This window comes from Lagopus muta, chromosome 2, assembly GCF_023343835.1.
Source record: "Lagopus muta isolate bLagMut1 chromosome 2, bLagMut1 primary, whole genome shotgun sequence".
In the NCBI taxonomy this organism is placed as follows: Eukaryota; Metazoa; Chordata; class Aves; order Galliformes; family Phasianidae; genus Lagopus; species Lagopus muta.
In genome coordinates, this window is record NC_064434.1 from 82,816,709 (window position 1) to 82,835,081 (window position 18,373).

Consider the following 18,373-nt stretch of genomic DNA (forward strand, 5'->3'; position numbering starts at 1 on the left):
AATTAGTATGGTCCTGTTTATACAAAAAAATACGAATATATGCATGTTTGTGTGTATATAAATAAATAAATATATATATATATATATATATATATGTATATATATATGAATATGTGAAAATCAGCAGTTAGAATAGACGAAAGAAGTTCCCAGTTGATAACTACTTGGAATGAAATGCCATTCCAGTTACAGCACATCACCCATACTAGTAAGATTTAAAATAAACATCGTAACTTACATTGTAGTACCAAGAGTAGGCTTTGTGCACAGTTTAATTTTATACTAAAATTAAAGCAAACCAGGTAGGGTAGAGATGAGTCTTGAAAAACAGTAGGTCTGACTACTAGAAAGCCTCTTGAAATAATTAAGATTTAGCTGATTTAAGTATTTTTAAGTGCAGTAGCAATCACTGTAAACGTAACTGAGCTTTTGTTTCTCAAAAGCAGAGGTGTGTACTTTGTCTTTTAAGCAAAGTCCCTCTGTATCATACTGTGTAATATGCTTGTCTGTATAAAAAAGGGAGATTGAAGATGAACATCGGTGGATTAGAATTCAAATTTCACGTGATGAATCTGTTAGTTTTTAGCAGCAGCTGCTCTGTACTCTTCTTGCAGGACCCTGGGAACCTGCAAAGCTTTGTGGGCTGTGTGTGGCAGGGAGTTGCAGTACAATTCAGGTTTTCTCTGTCCGTGTCAGCTTTCTAAAAGATGATTTTCACCGGTTTTCTGTTTCTTCAGCCCTTGTAAAAAAACAACCCTGTCACCCACTGCTGGCCTTTCTTTCACTCTCCTCCTCCCATCTAATTATTCTTCATGGCTCTGTAGATGACTTATCCATCTGTTGTGAATTCTGCAATTAATTCTTAATTAAATGGGATGAAATATTGTCTTCAAGAAGCACTTGAGCAGATTCCCATCTATAAAGATAGAGAAGAAAAAAAAAAAAAAAAGAATCTAAAGGCTTCCACAAAGGGTGTTCTGTATAAATTTGAGTGTTTTTTCTTAGCAAATGCCAGATTAAAAGCTTTAGGTGGACTTCAGTGTTCGCTGCCTCTGGAAAAAAAATGAAAAAAACAATTCTTTCTGCATTTACAGGAGACACGTATGGCCATGCTCCAGAATTCCTTTGCTTCTGCTGTAGCCCTTGTTAGTTCACATGTTATCAGGAACTCTGGAGCTCACAAAATTGTCGGAAAATTTCTGTTGATGGTAGTTGGCTTGTATATCAGAGTGTTAGTTTTCTGTTCACACTGCTGGCTCCGTACTGAAGGTGGCTGATTCTTGATACTGCAGCCAGAAACTGTAGTTTTATTAGGAACAATGAGTAAGGATTGCCCATCTTTATCTCTGAGCTAAATTTGACTCTTGCTGATGAAACTTTTGGCCTCTGAACCCCCTAACTAAATTGTATTAAATCATCATTACTGATGTCAAACTCATTTTTTAATTTAGTCCCTTGTATCGTGGGAGGGTCTTGGCCCCCTTTTCCCCTAAGAGTGTCTTTCTTTGCCATATACTGGAACAATTAGAATCTTATAGTAGATATGTTAGAGTCAAGAATGTTTAGAAATACAGCCAGTGCTCAGAACCTCCTTAGTTATGTTGAACATGTGTGTTTTTTTTTACCAATGTTTGTCATCATCATATCTACAGTGCCTGTGAAGCACTAACACCAAAAGCCCTGTGAACAACAGAAGCTATTTGTTCACCAAAAAGTTCTGATCTTCAAGGACAGCATCTGTAGCAACCTCAGCATCACTGAGATTAAATTTTTTGCATCTCTGACAATTCCATTTAGGCAGACTCAACATCAAGTTCCCCTTCCAAGTCGCTTACATTTTTAAATTTTTGTTTGCTATTGCACAGTGAAATTAATTGATGATTTGTCTTCAGATAGCAAAAGCATAAAAGCTGTAGAGAAAGAAGACTTGAGTCATTAAGCACTTTGCTTAACTTTTTGTCAGGAAATTTGATAGTTATCCAATGAGTGTGAGTATTGGTCTGTACGTCTTTTTACCATTAAAAGAAAAAAAGGTATTTCTTTGGTAGACCTATTTTACTCATGCAGGTTTTCTGAGTGTTTGCTGTGGAATTACATGATTCTAAGAAGCAGATTTCTAGGAATTGTTTAAGAAGTGAGTTTCAGACTGGAGTATAATATTTTGGTATAAAAAGAGATGTTTATTTTCTTTTAATTTTTTTAACAGAATAACTGCTTATGTCCAGACTTTAAGGGCTAAAGTGTGAACAGCTGAGCTTTCGTTTAGCTGTGACATAGCACAGAACATACCTTTGGAGAAGATTTTACTAGGACCCAGGTAGGCTTTCAGATGATAGTTGTAGAAGAGTAGCTGATAGGCGGGCCTTACTGATACCTGAGACTGTCAGAATCATACTTATCATCATGGCTTTGAACCTGTGAAATATCAGAGTGGCCTAGATAGAAAGGGATCAATTGCTTTTAGCTTGAAAAAAAAAGAAAACAGGAGTTGTAAGTAGTCATTACAAATGTATTCGTGTAAGATAAAATCTTGATATTAAGCTCAACTAGAAGTGCCTTTCTACATGTTTTTAAAGTACTCTGTGAAGAAGACGTTTGTATCGCAACTCTGAGCATCAGAACATTAATTACTGCTGTGCTTCAAAGCTTTCCTTTGTAAAACATTGAGTATTTAGATGAAATTATGCAAATGAGTGTAATGTTTTCCATGAATAGGTAGCACATCTGTTCATCGTGAGATGAAGTCAGCTTCTGAAATTAGTTTTTAATACTAGATATTATTATTCTACCTGTCAGTTCACTGTGATGACGAGAAAAGTAATCTTTAAAAGACCTTGTCACACATCATTCTCCTTCAGCTTCAATTTGGTGTGTGGACCATGCTAAATAAAAGGATCAAAAGACATAAAATCTTGCATTTCAGAAAGAGTGGATACCACAATTTTGGGTCAGGTAATCACATGAGATTCTGTGTTTTAAGAAAATTCGAGTAAGAGAAGATGCCCATAACCTAGGTGTTATTTGTGCCTTTCTACAGAAAAATAACACATAGGCTGCTAGTCGTACCAAAATTTTGATTTGCCTTGGGAGTTTTGTTCTTTTACTGTTTCTATTAAAAAGTTGCTGCCTCTTTTCATATGGAGGTATTTACAATTTTTACTTGATTGCTTGGCCTGTTGTAGTTTCTGAAGTCTCTTGTGCAGCCTAGCCAAAGAGTGTAATTTGGAAACAACAACTGAAAATAAAGATTGTGAATACTGTCATTTTCCATCAATTGCAGACCAGTAAAATTTAAAACATCTCTGCTGGAATATGATAATCTAGGAAAAATACTTAGTGTTGCTTTTAGGGACATTTGCCATTAAATCAAGCTTTTATTTTAATGTTAAAGAATATTGCACTTTCTGTAAGTATTTCCAAATGGCCCTTTGTGCTAAAAGAAAGGATTGTAGGGTATTTATAGGATCAGAAATTTTTGTGTCTGTTGAAAACCTAATGACAATGTTATTGTGATGGCATTTTGAAAAATGTGCCTGAAACTGTGACCTGTGGTACTTTGACAGCAACTTCCATTAAATATTAACTGGTGTTGCAGATGTATTTTAGAACTTGCAAGTTATGTTTTTTCCTTTGTGTTGCTTTTTTTTAATGCTTCCTAGAACTGACCTTATGAGATGTGACCCTTAGGAATGACTTGAAAGTAGATAATAATCCTGTCGTTGTAGCTGTTAAATCCATTGCAGCCATTCAAATACTTAAACAGTGGGCAATCTTGTTTTTCTATTCTAATAAAATGCATCTTTGAAAGAGCAATGTTTTCTTATTTGTATTGCGCTGCATCTCCAGTCTTACATGTTCTCAGACAGACACTGATGTTCCCAGTGAGGGCAGTGGTGCGTACTGTTCTTGCTAAGCCCTACTTGCTACTTAAAAAGCAGTAGCATAAAATGTGAAGTCAATATTTTTCAGCTCTGGTGCTGTTATTCAGCATACTGTTATATTACACATTGGCATCATTTGCAAGTTTAATAAAAACCACCTCTTTTCCATCAACCAAGCTCTTCACTGAGAGGCTAAATAATATTCTACTAAAAGAAAATCCACTCATTGCATTTGTGAAGCAAGATGTGCACTATCTTTTATGAAACGTGCCTTCCAGTCAGCTCTGCACAGATCTGATAGTAGCTGTATCTGAATTACATTCTGTAGATTGTTTTGCAGAGTGCTCTCACATGACGCTACAAAAACCTTTCTAAAGCGAAGACAGAACAACTGTTGCTTTGTCAAGGCTGCTATCTACTTTCTATGATGATGCTAAAATAACACCATGTATTTTGCCAAATCAATGTAGGCAGTGAATTGTACCATGTTAGATGTTGAGCGCACACAAATTTTGATTTCTTTTTTCCTGATATTTTTACGTAAACTTAAGTGAAGTTGATTGATCTGTAGTTCCGTGGCTGCCTCTTTGATGAAGGTGTATGTGAGGACAAATTTGATTAACTTATAAATGTAGCTCCTTGAACAGAATCAATCTGAGGCCACTGCACATGTTTTCCTGAATTTGGAAGGGTAAAGAGAGAAAATACTGCACATATGGAGTCTGGTGGACCTGACTCTCTAAAGCATGGTATTGGTGAGAGGAGAGAATACCCTATTCACCCTTAGGCCATTGCCACAGTAAGCACAGCTGCAGGAGTTATTATGTTGTATTGTGAGATCAGAACTGTTGTGCTTTCTGGCCTGCTCACTTATTTTTGCTTTGACTGTGTTTATGGCCCAGTAAACATTTCTTTCGTTTCTTTACATTGTCAGTGGTTTGTATTACAGCATTGGATCACTGATGATGTTTCTTTTCACTGCTTAGTCCGGTTACCCAATCTTCAGCTTTGATCTTCATGTGGCTTGCAACATGCATAGCTTTTGTGCTAGCGCTATGAAAAATTCTCAGTGATCTTAGACTGTGAAGAAGATTGCTGGGCAATCATAATGCCTAAATCTGGAGAGCAATGGGCTGCTAACAGCTTCCAACATTCATGCTTCTGAGGCCTGTCCTGTGGCCGTAGGCCTACAGTGGTGAGAACTCGAGGGACCATTGCCATTCCTGCCAGTGAAATGATTCATGATGCTGTTTCTCCTGGTGCAGACAGGTATTTTGGTTCTTTGTTATGCAAAGATTTTAATACATGCCTTACGAGTGACGAAAGGGTTGGTTGTGTCTCATCTAGACAGTAAATAGTTTTTCATTCTTATTGTATTCATAAAATGCTCACTCACTGTGAGACCCAATGGCCATTGCAGTGTTCCAGATTCTCAGGAGATATAAAATGGTGATAGATTCATGAACTGATGTGCTTTACTGTCATAGCCTAGGATACCTGATTCTGAAACCTGCTTACCTGGAGACTTACAAATAACTGTGACATATGTAAAGAATTGTCACCTGGAAAATTTATATATAAAGAGAATTTGATGGCTTTGACTGATCAGTGGTTACTATTCTATTAGCATCCTGAAACCAGGACTTTTTAACGTGTATTTTGTGTTTGAATGGAAAGACGGTTGCTGGCACAGATCCTAAATTTTCTCATGACATTGAGAATTACTGCTATGGAGAGAATGGGCCTTCCGTATCCTTCCCACCCTTTTCTTTTTCCCCGGTTTGTAAGGATGAATATTGTATTCAGAAAATCATTATTATGTCAGCCATTGGAATAGTGATGTTAGCATTTGCTGCCATCTGTAACAGCTTAGAACATTCTTCTCTTATCTTCACTTTTAGCTGTACATCCTTGACACCTGGACCTAGCTGTGATCGGTTTAAGCTGCATATTCCTTATGCTGGAGAAACACTCAAATGTAAGTTCAAAACTACTGTTATTGCATCTTGACCTTTCTTTCAGCAGTGTTTTCTCTATCACATTAAGTTTTTAACTGTCTCTAATTTCACAAATTTCAAAATACCTGTTTTTTGTTTTTTGTGGAGCTGAAGCTTTAAAAACAATCAACTATTTTTGAGATCAGTTTACAGCCTTCCGTAATAGACTGACAGATTTGAAAACAAGAATCCTAAAAGCCATGGTTCTAATAAAACATTATGACCAAGACAGTCTCATGATTTTAGTCTCATTTGTACGTGCTTTATGCTTTGGCTTTTCTGATTTAGTGTTTTGTTTATATCTGTCATTCTCTTGGAGGATCTGCATATGCTGGCTCATTTGCCCACTTTCCAATTCATCTGTATTTTGGTTCAAAGTATTAGTTTAAATTTTCATTGTGTTTTTGTTTGATTTTCTTTGTTATTGATGTTATTTTTGTTTTAGAAAGTAGGGAATTGTTTTCTGAATGCCTGAGTTGCTGATTATCTGCATAAGAGAAGTCATAAAATTGTGTTCTTTTTCATCTCTAATAACTAAAATATAAGAGAGACAACAAAATACAAGTAAAGTAAAATTTAAAGCTTGACAGCTTTAGATTTAGGGCAGCACCAGTGAAATCACTCCACAAGCACTGTGACCAGTTCTGGTCTCACTAGTACTGGAGAGATATGTGCAAATTGGAGTGGGTCCAGCAAAAGATGGTGAGGATGATTGAGGGACTCTTCTATCCATTGTGCAAGGAGAGGGCAAAAGAGCCAAAGCTGTGTAGTCTCAAGAAGAGAAGGTTCAGGGCAGATACTGTCAATATGATTCTGTGTAATGTTGGTAAGTACCTGATTGGAAGAGGTGAAGAGAAAATAGGGAAGGGGGAACTGTGATTTCCTCAGTGGTGGCCACTGAAGGTATCAGAGGAAATGGTCAGAAATTGAAATACAGGAATTTCTATCTGAATGTTAGGAAAAAGCTACTTGTGAGCATGGTTATCAGAAGAACTTGAGCTGGGAGCTTGTTTTGTATATGTGTCTTCATCCTTGGAAATACTCACAACCCAACTGGACCTTAGAAAGCCACTGTAGTGGATCTATCTCTGAACAGAGGAGACTGGATAAGACAGTCTCCAGAGGTACGTTCCAACCTGAAGTACTCTTCAGTTCTGTGAAAACATGCTATCTGGAGGGGTAACAGAAAGGTTAAACATTTAAAACACTTATTCCTTTGGTAACATGCATTTAGACTGTTATCACACGTATGCTATAGTCATTTTAAATATTAAGAATGTTGTTGAATTCCTCCTCTAGTAATTTTTCTTCTTGTTGCATAGTGTGCTGGAAGCCCTACTTCTTTATGAATGGAAGTCAATGTGGTTAAATTTTTTGTTTTTAGAAGCACTTTAAAACTTCCATGTGGCACTCACAAAGTTGTATTTCTCAAAAGCTGGTCTGAACATTTGTGTGTGTGTTTTTGAGAGAGCTGGGCTAAGCTCCTAAGTCAGTCTACCATGAGTATTTCTTCTATTCTTAAAGTATAGTCGTGGTTCTAGAGATGTACTAATTTTTTTCCTAAAAGCAGCATATTAATTCCTACCTAGCAGGTTTTTTTAAAATGAAAAAGGGGGACTATTTCACCAAATAACAGCCATATTATTTGAAGATACAACTCTAGCAAGTGGGATTTTTGTCTATACTTACACAAATAAAGAATATTGGTGTTGAATTGCAGACTTAATCTAATGAATCTTAATGTGTATCACAATGTGTAGTAGATTCTACTTGAGACTTGTTTCAGGACTGCAGTAAAGATATACTAAAAAGCTTCATTGGTTGACACTGCTAAAGAAAATGCTTTCATGTTTTCTGTAGTACTGTAGTAACTTTCTCATGTACAGGGCCCTACTGTTATATTCTGTCAGCCTTAGCTCTTTACTTGGCACTAAGAACAGGCTAAAATTGATCTTGATTCATAATAGAAAATTAGTAGATAAAAATGCACACATGTAAAAACATGGATATACGCACTATACTAATATAGTAAAGGAGTGCAGTTACATGAAATATGATGCAGGTACATGAAAATATGATTATGGACTATGCATCAAGTGTCAGAATTTACAAATCAACTTGTTCCCCCAGTTCTTATATTCTGAAAACATGTAAACAATTAAGGAAAACCATAATGCTATTGCATTATAGTTCTCCACCTTCCCTGAAACCAAGCAGCACAATTAGACCGTGCTTCGTATTTTAACATCATGACAAACTGAAAGCAGAAAATGGTTTTAACAATTAGTGAGTTCAAGAGATAATCATTCTCCTTGTTTCAGCACTACATGTTTGAAAATGCAATGTGTCGTTCAGTCCCATAGCATGTGGAATAAATAGTGATGCCAGCAAATTCAAGAAAGTTTTAGTAATTCAGAGTTTAGATCAGTAGTGACGGTAGAGGAAGATTGTCATGGTGTGCTACCAAAGATTTGTAGATACTCTGTTGTAGGCTGTTGTGAGATATGTTATCTTTTAAGGGCAGAATATTTCTGTAAAGGAAAGTTGCGAAATCTGCTAGAATAAAAAGATTGACTGAAAATATTCAGAAGCTACAGTGTATGGTCTTCATTATATGGTGCCAAATAAAGACTGAAGTGTGTTGTTCCTCTGTGGTTTCTCTTACATCCTCTTTGCAACAGATCAGTTCTTTGCATATCATCAGTCATAACCGCTGCCACTGTACAAATACGCAAGTATTAATTCCAGTGTGCTGAAAACTGTTGGTAGGCTACTTTAGGGAAGTATAATTGCATAGTCACAGTCCTGGTTTCTAAAAGACCAGAAAATGTACATTCAGACAATGCAGTAGCTCTTTCATGCTTGTAGTGTAAAATATATTTTTTTTTTGCTTTTTTTTTTTTTTTTTTAAAGTTTGATAACATTGAACATCATGTGACTTAAGAATAGCTTGCTGGTAATTTTAATACATTTTCTTGAGATTCATAGAGTCTTGGAATATCCTGAGTTGGAATGGACCCATGAGGATCACCGAGTTCCGCTGCTGAGTTTGCATAGGGCAACTGTTAGCTAATACATCATTTTTTTTCAGATGTCACTTTCACCTTACTTCTGCATTTATCCTGAACTGCTGGAATGTTATACTGAGCAGTTACTAAGCTCCAGTCAGGAGTAAGAGTTCGGGGACAGTTTTATCCTGGAGAGAATATGTCAGTGATGGAGATAAATTAGGTTGTTAAATTAGTCTTCCATCACACTTCAGAAATTTTCAAATTATACTTTCAGAGAAACATTGTTGCTTCATTTTCTTCTGTAAGGGACACAGTAAGTTTTGTTTTCGTGGCCAGAGTGGTTGGAAAATTGAGCTTATTTTTGCTAGATTGTCAATTAAAATTGAAAACAGCAGTATTAATTTTTTAATGAAATCATCCAAGACTCAATGAACTTAAGGCAGCAGCACCGCTTTTCTTCTATATTTGAATTTTTTCAATGTTCTTAATAGGATTTTTATTTCCAAGAAGGCAAAGTATCCATGATGCTCTATAATGAGTACAAGACCTAATATGAAATTGAATCTGTATTCTAAAATGCACTCCGAATGGTATGCAGGCATATCCTTTATTGCTAACTGCACAGTAGTATCTGATGAATAAAGAGGAATATTTGCATATTTTGAGGTGGAGTGTTTTGTAATTCTTGCAGATGGATTGATCTTCCTGTGGTTAAAAATCAAGGCAGATGTCATAGCAGAGATTCTCAAGCAAACTTACAAGCTCTAATAATCTTTACCTAATACTATTCTTAATTAAAATGCATCATTAAGAGTGACTCGCTTGGTCACTGTGATTTTGTTCCAAAGAACCCTGGCATCTCTTGGTCATGGTTTTAATTTTGCACTCAAGCTTCCTCTGTTTTCCCCCACCCCCCTCTTCTTATGCGCTTCATATTTTCTTTTTCAGGCACTGATCCTCCTTCTCTCTCTCTGTCCTTGAGTGCTGTCATCTGGAATTTAACGGTGATTAAACAATGTGTTGCCCTTGTGATGCTACTGCTCTCTGTGGCCTCTTGAACTATAGTATTTTCATCTTTCATTTGATTTTCACTCTTTTTATATGAGTGGATCGCGGCTTTGGGTTCTGCTGCCCCCACTTTGTTTGGTTTCCTTCATCCTGAGGAGTATTTCTTTTGTGTCATTTGAAGCTTAGCTTTTCTTTCTCTTTCCTTTTTTTTTTTTTTCACATCTGATTTCTGTTTCTCCAATTCTTATTCATTTTAGTTATGGGCCTTAGATTGCGAAGTCACCATTCTGTTGCCTCGCTCGCTAGTCCAAAATATCCCTCATAATATGCTGTATAGAATTTGATCTGGTTTTCTTCCTTAGATAGAAGTACTTCAGGAAGTTTATCTAGTCTTCCTGTGGCTTTCTGCTTTAAAGAAGTAATAAGAGGCAAAGGAAATAAACAGAGAGAAATACCTAACCTTCTCATTGCCCTTTTAAAAACTGCTTTGCTAATTTATTTGCTAAGTACTGTTTATCATGCCAGTAAAAACAAACAAACAAACATAAAAGTTATCTTACAATTAATTTTAAGATTCATGATTTGCATAGCCAGGTTGCTGCAGTTTGTCAGTCTTCTGTGCAGCATCAGCTCATTTTACACAGGTTGTGGTTTAGCTGGAGCTCTTACAGGAAAAACTTTTTGGTTCCTGTAATTCAGATTATGCTTTGGTGATATAATTATTTCCATAGTAAGTATCTTTTTGTTGGGTCATCTGAAGTACCTCCCCTGAAGTACCTCCCAAAGATTCTTACTGGCAATATGTTTGGCAGAAATAATGAATATTGTTCTTTTGGTAATCTGCTAATGTTACTAATAGGAAACATGGATAGATAATGTAATCTTTTTTATTCTTTTCATATTTATTTTCTCTTAGACTACAAAGTTTTAAATATTTTCTCCTTTTAAGCAATCACTTTCAGGTCTAGCTTTTTCTTTACTATTATTGAAACTTTTCCTTATGTATTGGACTTCGACCGAGCAGGTAATTGACAACATTTTTTTTGCAGGTGAAATCCTTGAAGTGTGTTTCTCATCAAGAAAAGTGACCTTACAAGTATAGATGTATAAGTGTGCACCTCCAGGGGTTTTGAAGGCTTGGGTTTGTCCCTCATGTTTGTGTTAATGTAGTGCTTACCTACTTTACTCCTTTCTCCTCCTGTTTGAGTTCCAGTTATTGATAATTTCTACAGTCCTTTTTGTTTGAATGTATTTGTTCTTCATTTCCACTTTTCCTTCTTTTCAGCTTCTCAGTATCTCTGTTTCTTACAATTTCTCCAGTGTTGTCTTTAATTTCTACCAGTATTTAATCTCTTTGTGTATTATTTGTTGTTCTTTTTTGTCCTCTTCATTTCTTGTACCAGTGTTTTGAGGAGAGTGGTTGCCCAGCTACATAAATGCAAGTAGCTAAGATTGTTCTGCTGTCTTGTTGTTCAGCCTGGGATCCTGTTCCTTTATGTCATATTGACAGATTTGCCCACGCGCAGGTCTTTATGGCACAGCAGTGTTTCCCTTTCTGTATGTTGGCCTATACTTTTTTTTTGTTAGCTGAAGTTAAAGAAATAAACACACCAACAACCCTCTGCCAACTCCCACCACCTGAAGAACCAAATAACTATCCTGTAAATCCTTCCTGTATCTTTTTACTTGCAGTGTCTTTATTGAACAAGCAGGATGTGATTCAGTTGCCTAACTAGAGGTGTTCTAAAGCTGCCAGAGTTGCCCTAGGGTATCTTGCTTGGCCTTTTCAGCTGCTGCCCCAAAGGGCACTGATCTCTCTGAAAAATATTGTTGTATCTGCCATGTCTTAAATGCCCTAAGGCACCTCAGATGGCATTAAACACTTGAATCATGCTATTGGATCGCTCCTTAGCAACTTAGCATGTGTGGAGTAGCTACAGTTTTCTTCTAGAGTGTCAGAGATACAGGGAAATAAGTTTTTTTGTTTGTTTTCATATGATCAAATACTTTGAAGAGATGTTACTGAGTTTTTAACACTGATTCCTGTGTCTTTCTTCATTTTGTACCTTGATTCACATGTGAATTCAGAAATTAATTTTAAAAGCATCACAGCTTCTTGCTGTCAGATGTTGTCTCTAAGCTTCAGGAATATTTCTGACTTTTCACTGAACAGCCTGTAAGAAATTTAAGCTAAACTTGGTTTTCTGTAATAGGATTATATTTCAGGGTCAAGTGTGCAGGAGTCCCACAGTACTCCCAAACACCATTCGAGGTAGCTGCCCTCCCATCTGGGCAGAACTGTTCCAACAAATCATTTTAAGAGGAGCTGCTGAGGTAAAATTATCTTGCTGTATTTGACAGTAGAATAGCTTGGCAGCGTCAGCACCACAGCAGAAATAGAATTACTCCTGTATGTTCTTGCAGTAGTAGTTCTGTGTTTACTGAAGTTGAATTGTCATTTCAGGAGCTATTTCTCTTTCTGTCAAACAATAAGTGGTTCTAGAGGTGATGTGTTGCTATATTTGACTTAAAGAGCAAAAAATATTTAGAATGGAATCCAGTGATGAGTCAGCAGGTCTGCCTTTGTTCATTTAAATCCTTTCAAACTGCTGATTGCACTGTCTTGGTCACTGATGGCAATGAAATAACCTGTTCCTCTTCTACCTAAAGACAATTGCCAAGGGTCTGCTTTAGGGAAGGATTTGCTTGTAGAAGGGACTGATCAGTGTTCCTGTGTGATATTTGTGTAGACACTGAAGGAGCTAGGTTAGCATTCTGTATACATGTATGATGACATTTTTCTTGCTGTCTTTTTGATGTTTCATAAAAGACAGTTTCTTTATTTTCCCCAAACTGTATGTAGGCTTTGTCTCATGTTTCAGCATTGTTCTGTATTCCATATGAATGCATTCCGCGGTGAAGTTGAACTTGCATTGCGTTTGGTTTTTTGTTGTTGTTGTTGATTGCATTTTTTTGTTGTTGTTGAAAGCCAAATGGATTGAGGGTATGGATTACATTCAGATCGGTCTTATTCCAGGCTGCAGTGAACACACACTTGTTTTGCATGTTTTGTGCTCAGATTTTTCTAAACCCAAGAATTTCTGAAGGATGTAGGTAACATTTCAGAAGTAAAGCTTATGGGGTTTTGGGTCAGTAACTGGTAGGTTGTTCCTACTTTTGTTGTCTTGAGGTGAATAGGGATGTTAATGCTGTGGCACTCTATACAACATCTTTCAGTACTACTAAATTTATAGTACAGTTAGAAAAAAAGATCACAAGAGGTGAAGTTGTCAGAAGAAAACTGTACATAAGGCCAGTGGAGAGCAACTATATAAGCACCTAAAACATCTCTTACTTTCCAACCCCTTTTTTAGACTTACTATGCATTTTGGCTGAATAGATAAGAGAAGAATAACAGTGTGTGTGTATGTACAAGAAAAGAAATGATAGATTTAAGTATTAATACTTCCATCTTTTCATCTATTAGGAGCATATTAGCTTTTCCTTTGAAATCCTGTGAAGTATTTCAAAATTGAATGCTTCTTGCCTAGGGAGAAAAAAAAAAATGAAGTGGTATTTTTTGATAGTGAGAAGCAAAAGGATATATAAAGCACCCTTTTTCTTGTAATTTATCTTTGGCTTCATGGCTTTAACTATATTGAATTAATGTTAAGTTCTGTAGCACTATTTAATTGGAAATATAATTTTATTATAGTTATCTGCCCAGTGTATCCATAAAAATATGATAACTTGTCTGAGTATGAAGGTTTTGCCTACACTGTTCTTAAACTGGAGTGGTCATGGACACGTTTTGTCTATTAATGGCAAATAGAATTGAAACTTATGAGGAAGTACATACAGAAGTTGGGGATGTAAGGAAGGGGTATTTATTTAATTAGGCGAGGTGGGGGGACGATGCAGGGGTATATTGGTTTCTGGTGTTCTTATTTTCGAAACTATAGTGGTAGCCATTCTCAAACCGAGTGCAGTAATTCTGCAAATGATTTTATTGGCTTGGAAGTAGTTGCTTAGAAGTGAATGTTTTTATTAAGCTGACTGGGAGATAGGGTTCAATATTTTGATTCGCTTCACATTTTGTGAACTCACTACACAGAATAGTGTTAACATTTATGTAAAGTAACATCAGATTTGCTGTTGAGTTGGCCATTGTGATTGCCGCTTATATTCAATCTCGCTTTTCAGACCAATCACAATATAAAGTTCTTTAAAATTTTTTCTCTAATCAAATATGGAGACGTTATATAAAAATTAAGTTAATATAAAATAAAGTTAATATATATAATAAGTTAATTTGGTTATTTTTTATCTTAAGCTTTTTGTAATGTTTAGATAGTTGGAGTGCACCTCTTGGCAAGATGAACTGTAGCTTTGTGTACTCGGTTTAAAATAACACATTTAGAGAATGAAAAACCAAACAACTAGCAAGTCAACATGGAAAGAATGTGTTAAATGAGTTACTTAGCATCACAAAAGTATGTCAAGACAAAAACAGAGATACACTCCTTTCCTTCAGAGTAGCATTAGGATAAGTAAAAGGACAACTTTTTTCTTTATGGTGAGTTCTGAGTTATTTGCACTACAGCTCTTAATTTGTGAAGATTGAGAGGTGTTAAGATTCTGTCTCTGTCTCCTTCAACGTATGGCTTCAAGTATTGTCCGTTCTGTATGTGGAGATTGATTGTAAGGAGCTATGCGGGTTTGTTTTGGTTTTTTTTTTTTCCATTATGGTGAATATGAAGGGTTGACTTAAGGTGGTGTACAAAAATCCAGTCTAGTCAGTAATTTTTCAGAATTATATATTGTTGTCTTGCAATTTAGGCAGTCTAGTAATTATTTTCTCTTCATACACACATATTTCCTGTTACTATTTTATGTTGTTTCCTCTAGGATTAGTGCGTATTTTGTTCTTTCTTAAAATGAAATAATACTTTTATGTTAATTGTATTTGGTATATTAATGGGGAAACCTCTACTCTTTCCTGCACCTTGTACTTATATGTGATTCTGATGTTTGTGAATGTGGGAGTGCATACAGGAGAAACACGCACCACACTATACTGGATCACATGATCAGCAAGTTCATATTTTGGAGTGATGTTGTGAAGCATACCTAGATAGGATTGGCCACTGGCTTCTTGATCATGAGCTCTCACTCTGCAGATTAGCCTCTATACTTCCAGCATAGATTAACCTTGCTTCCAGCTAGAGCCAAGATATATTTACAAGAATATTAGCAGTTAAAGCTGTCATATTGAGTGTCTTGAGGTGGTAATATTGCGTATCAGGCAATATGTCTGTAAGCCTCGTTAATCCAATGCTTTTCTCTAGTTCTGTATTCCTAATTGTTGGAAAAAAATAACAAAACAATGGCTTAACTTTCTATGGACAGAACTGTTTGTAAGACGTACCACGCTGTTTTTACCTTGCTGTGTAGGTTTTGAAGAAGTTACCACGTAGTGGGTATTGACTTTCTTTTACTGCCTGCTCACTGTGATACCTCGTGAATCTTCTTTATGCAATCGCTTGGTGGTTTTGTTTCATGTCGTCTTCATCAGGAAAGAGTGATTCAGAGGTAGAGAAGTAAAGCTAGATACAGCTTTTCTTGGATTGTCAGATTTTTCATAAGCTCACATGCAGATGACTTCACTTCCTCTTGACCTATTGGAACTCTGAAGCATGCTTACTAATGAAATAATACAACCTACTTTCTTTTTCAATTATAATGTCAGTAATTAATTGTATATTTTGTGACACCAGCAAGATGGGAACTCAGTGGCAAGCTGTGATGATTTAGATTTTTAGTTAATTTTAGTCTCTCAGTTTAAATCACAGAATCACAGAATGGATAATACATTTTTCTTGGCAAGAATTTTGATAATGTTAGTGATCTCTATTGGCCTGCTTATTCTTCTTCCAAAGAGTTGGGATGGAGAGGAAAAGAAGGAATAGGAGCTACTATGCTTTAAAGGCTCCAGTATTTTCAAAATAATAATCTTGATAGTTTGCATCTAAGCTTTGCTTAACGTGCAAAACACAGCAATCTAAATGTGGTACTTCTAAAAAAACCTTCTATAACGTTGTGTTTTTAGGCTACCTCAGTAGTCTTTGAATTACAGTTTGAGATATGAAGCAATAATATATTGCATGTTTCACTGCTTGCAGAGAAGGAAGAAGCAGTGCTTCAGGAATTTGATTTAATTCCCCAAAGCATCTGATGCTTGTCTTGTCATGTAAATTTTTGTTAAAATCACAAAGATCAGTGCATAAAATATTTAGTATAGCTATCAAATTTTATGTAATGTGTATCCTATGTACAATATCTTATTTTTAAGCACATACATAAAGATGTAAACCATGTTTTCATTTTTTGCTTTTCAGGGGATATAATATTCAATGCTCACTATCCTGACCTGCCACCAGATTTTATCTTTGGAGAGGATGCTGAATTTTTGCCAGATCCTTCTGCCTTGCATGTAAGTACTTTACTATGAGACCCTCATACCATGCAAATAAATTTGGCTTTTTTAGTATAGCTTCAGCAACGAGAATTTGCTAACAATGCAGAATAAAGGAAAAAAAATCTTTTTATCTCATTGTTAAAAGAGTATAAAGAAGTTGTCTTCTAATGTGATTTAAAGTTGAGTCCATAAATGTGATTTTATTTTTTTAAATATTTTAGTCAAGACAAGATGAATAGTTGAGTAGCTATTGGCAATAATTTGGAATAGTTATTTGTAGTTATTTACATAACTATTCAAGGTTTCTTTAAAAAGATACATATTTAATATCTGACCATCTTAAAAGATCTCTTTCAGCAAGAAGGATTGAACATCAATTGTATCTTTTAAAAGCATTTACTTGCAGAAAAAGTAGCATAATGTATAGTGTTGTCAATTATTTTTTTTTTTTTCCCCTCAAGTAAGGTAAAACCAGGTTAATATTGTTGCAACCACAGTATCAAGGAAAGAGCTTATCTTCACACACAGAATAGGTAGGGCTACCACTTTGACCCCACTTGGGTCAAAAATCAGCTCAATTAGAAAGTATTTCTGTAGTCTTGTTACTACAGAAGAAAAAGCATCACAATATGAAACCAAATGGTACTGTTCAATATTCAAAAATAGCCTAAACTGGTAAAGCTTTATTTGAAGGAGCCAGCATTGATTATGCATATAAAATACTTCTGCTCAGAGGTTAGTAGTAGTTATTAAAGGGATGTTAGGGTATTTTTGGTTCCTGAGGTATGTTTCATCCTTACTCTGCTGCCTTTACAGTCCTGCAGCCCTGTGTTTTGGCTCAGCGATGTTCTTTGTCAATAGGGTTTGGGTATATTTTTTTCCTGTAAATGTCCAATATCTCTTTTTATGGTGGAAAATTAGTGGTTCCATCAGAGAAGTATGCCTCTGCTGTGGAGCTCCACTGTAATTCCTGTTCAGTGACCCACGCAGCAGGTTATCATCTCATTTCTCTTTTTTTCTTAATTTTCATCTTTTACTGGAAATTTGACCCCAAAAAAGCAACAGTTGGAACTTCAAATATATTTGGTATGTGTGATTTTGTTCAACAGTTGGAAAAAGCGGGCTGTATATGTGGGATACATGGCATCATATGATGCAGACATACACCTGGGAAGCACCTTTCTCCTCCAAGTGTAGAGCCATGCCAGCGTAGAGGCTTTTTGAATAGTACTCTGCTGTACCTCTCTTGTGCTTACCTCCAGCACAGCAAGGCAGTTGTATCAGGTATGGGAGCTCCCCAAAGCAAGTTTCCTGAGGCTCTCCTGTACTGTTCAGTGCTGGGGGACAGGTATCTGGGTGGAGCAGCCCCACTGTAGTGGTTGCACAGCTGAACGTTGTCCTTTATGTGTGACATAACAGTTGCATTTTTTGTTTTTATCTTTATTCATTTCACATTAAACTATGCTGGGAAATTATATAATCTTAAAAGAATTAGCATTAATAATTGTTTTTAGCATACCTAGCTGAAATTTTGTAAGGTGAATGTCAAGGTGAATGTCTTATTTCTTTGCTTCACCTGGTCATTTCCCTGTGAAACTTGCAAACTCTTTTGGGAAGGAACTGTGACACTGTTGAATAGCTATTCTGTTAGGCTTCTTTTAGGAAAGCTTTTACTTTGTATGCCAATTCTAGAATTGTTTTCACAATCTTTAATTCACTAGTTCTCTTATTCTTCCCTTTTTCTGTTTTACTGTTTCACAGTACTGTAGTGTCTTGAGAAGTATTCATAGTAACAGAAGTTTCTGCAGTTGTTAGTGGAGGAGGAACATTTTTTAATGTGCTGGAAAAACTGAAATGAACAACAAAGAACCAATCAGATGTTAAATGCTCAAAGAGAATTTGGGGCATCTAACAGAAGTATTATTTGGAGGGAAGAGTTTGCCAAGTGTGATGTGGTGTCTTATTTCTCACGTGAAGAGAAGTTGCTTGTAATACTCA

General features: G+C 36.0%; 1 protein-coding gene across 2 annotated transcripts in view; it reads left to right on the forward strand.

The window, feature by feature from the left end:
• The window catches only part of BABAM2 (BRISC and BRCA1 A complex member 2), a 158,749-nt gene that overhangs the window by 12,363 nt on the left and 128,013 nt on the right, over positions 1-18,373 (forward strand). For both annotated transcript variants that reach the window (XM_048936025.1, XM_048936024.1), the window contains exons 3-4: positions 5,783-5,859; positions 16,296-16,390. In XM_048936025.1, coding sequence (XP_048791982.1) covers positions 5,783-5,859; positions 16,296-16,390 — 172 coding nt within the window. The remainder of the gene's footprint in view (positions 1-5,782; positions 5,860-16,295; positions 16,391-18,373) is intronic.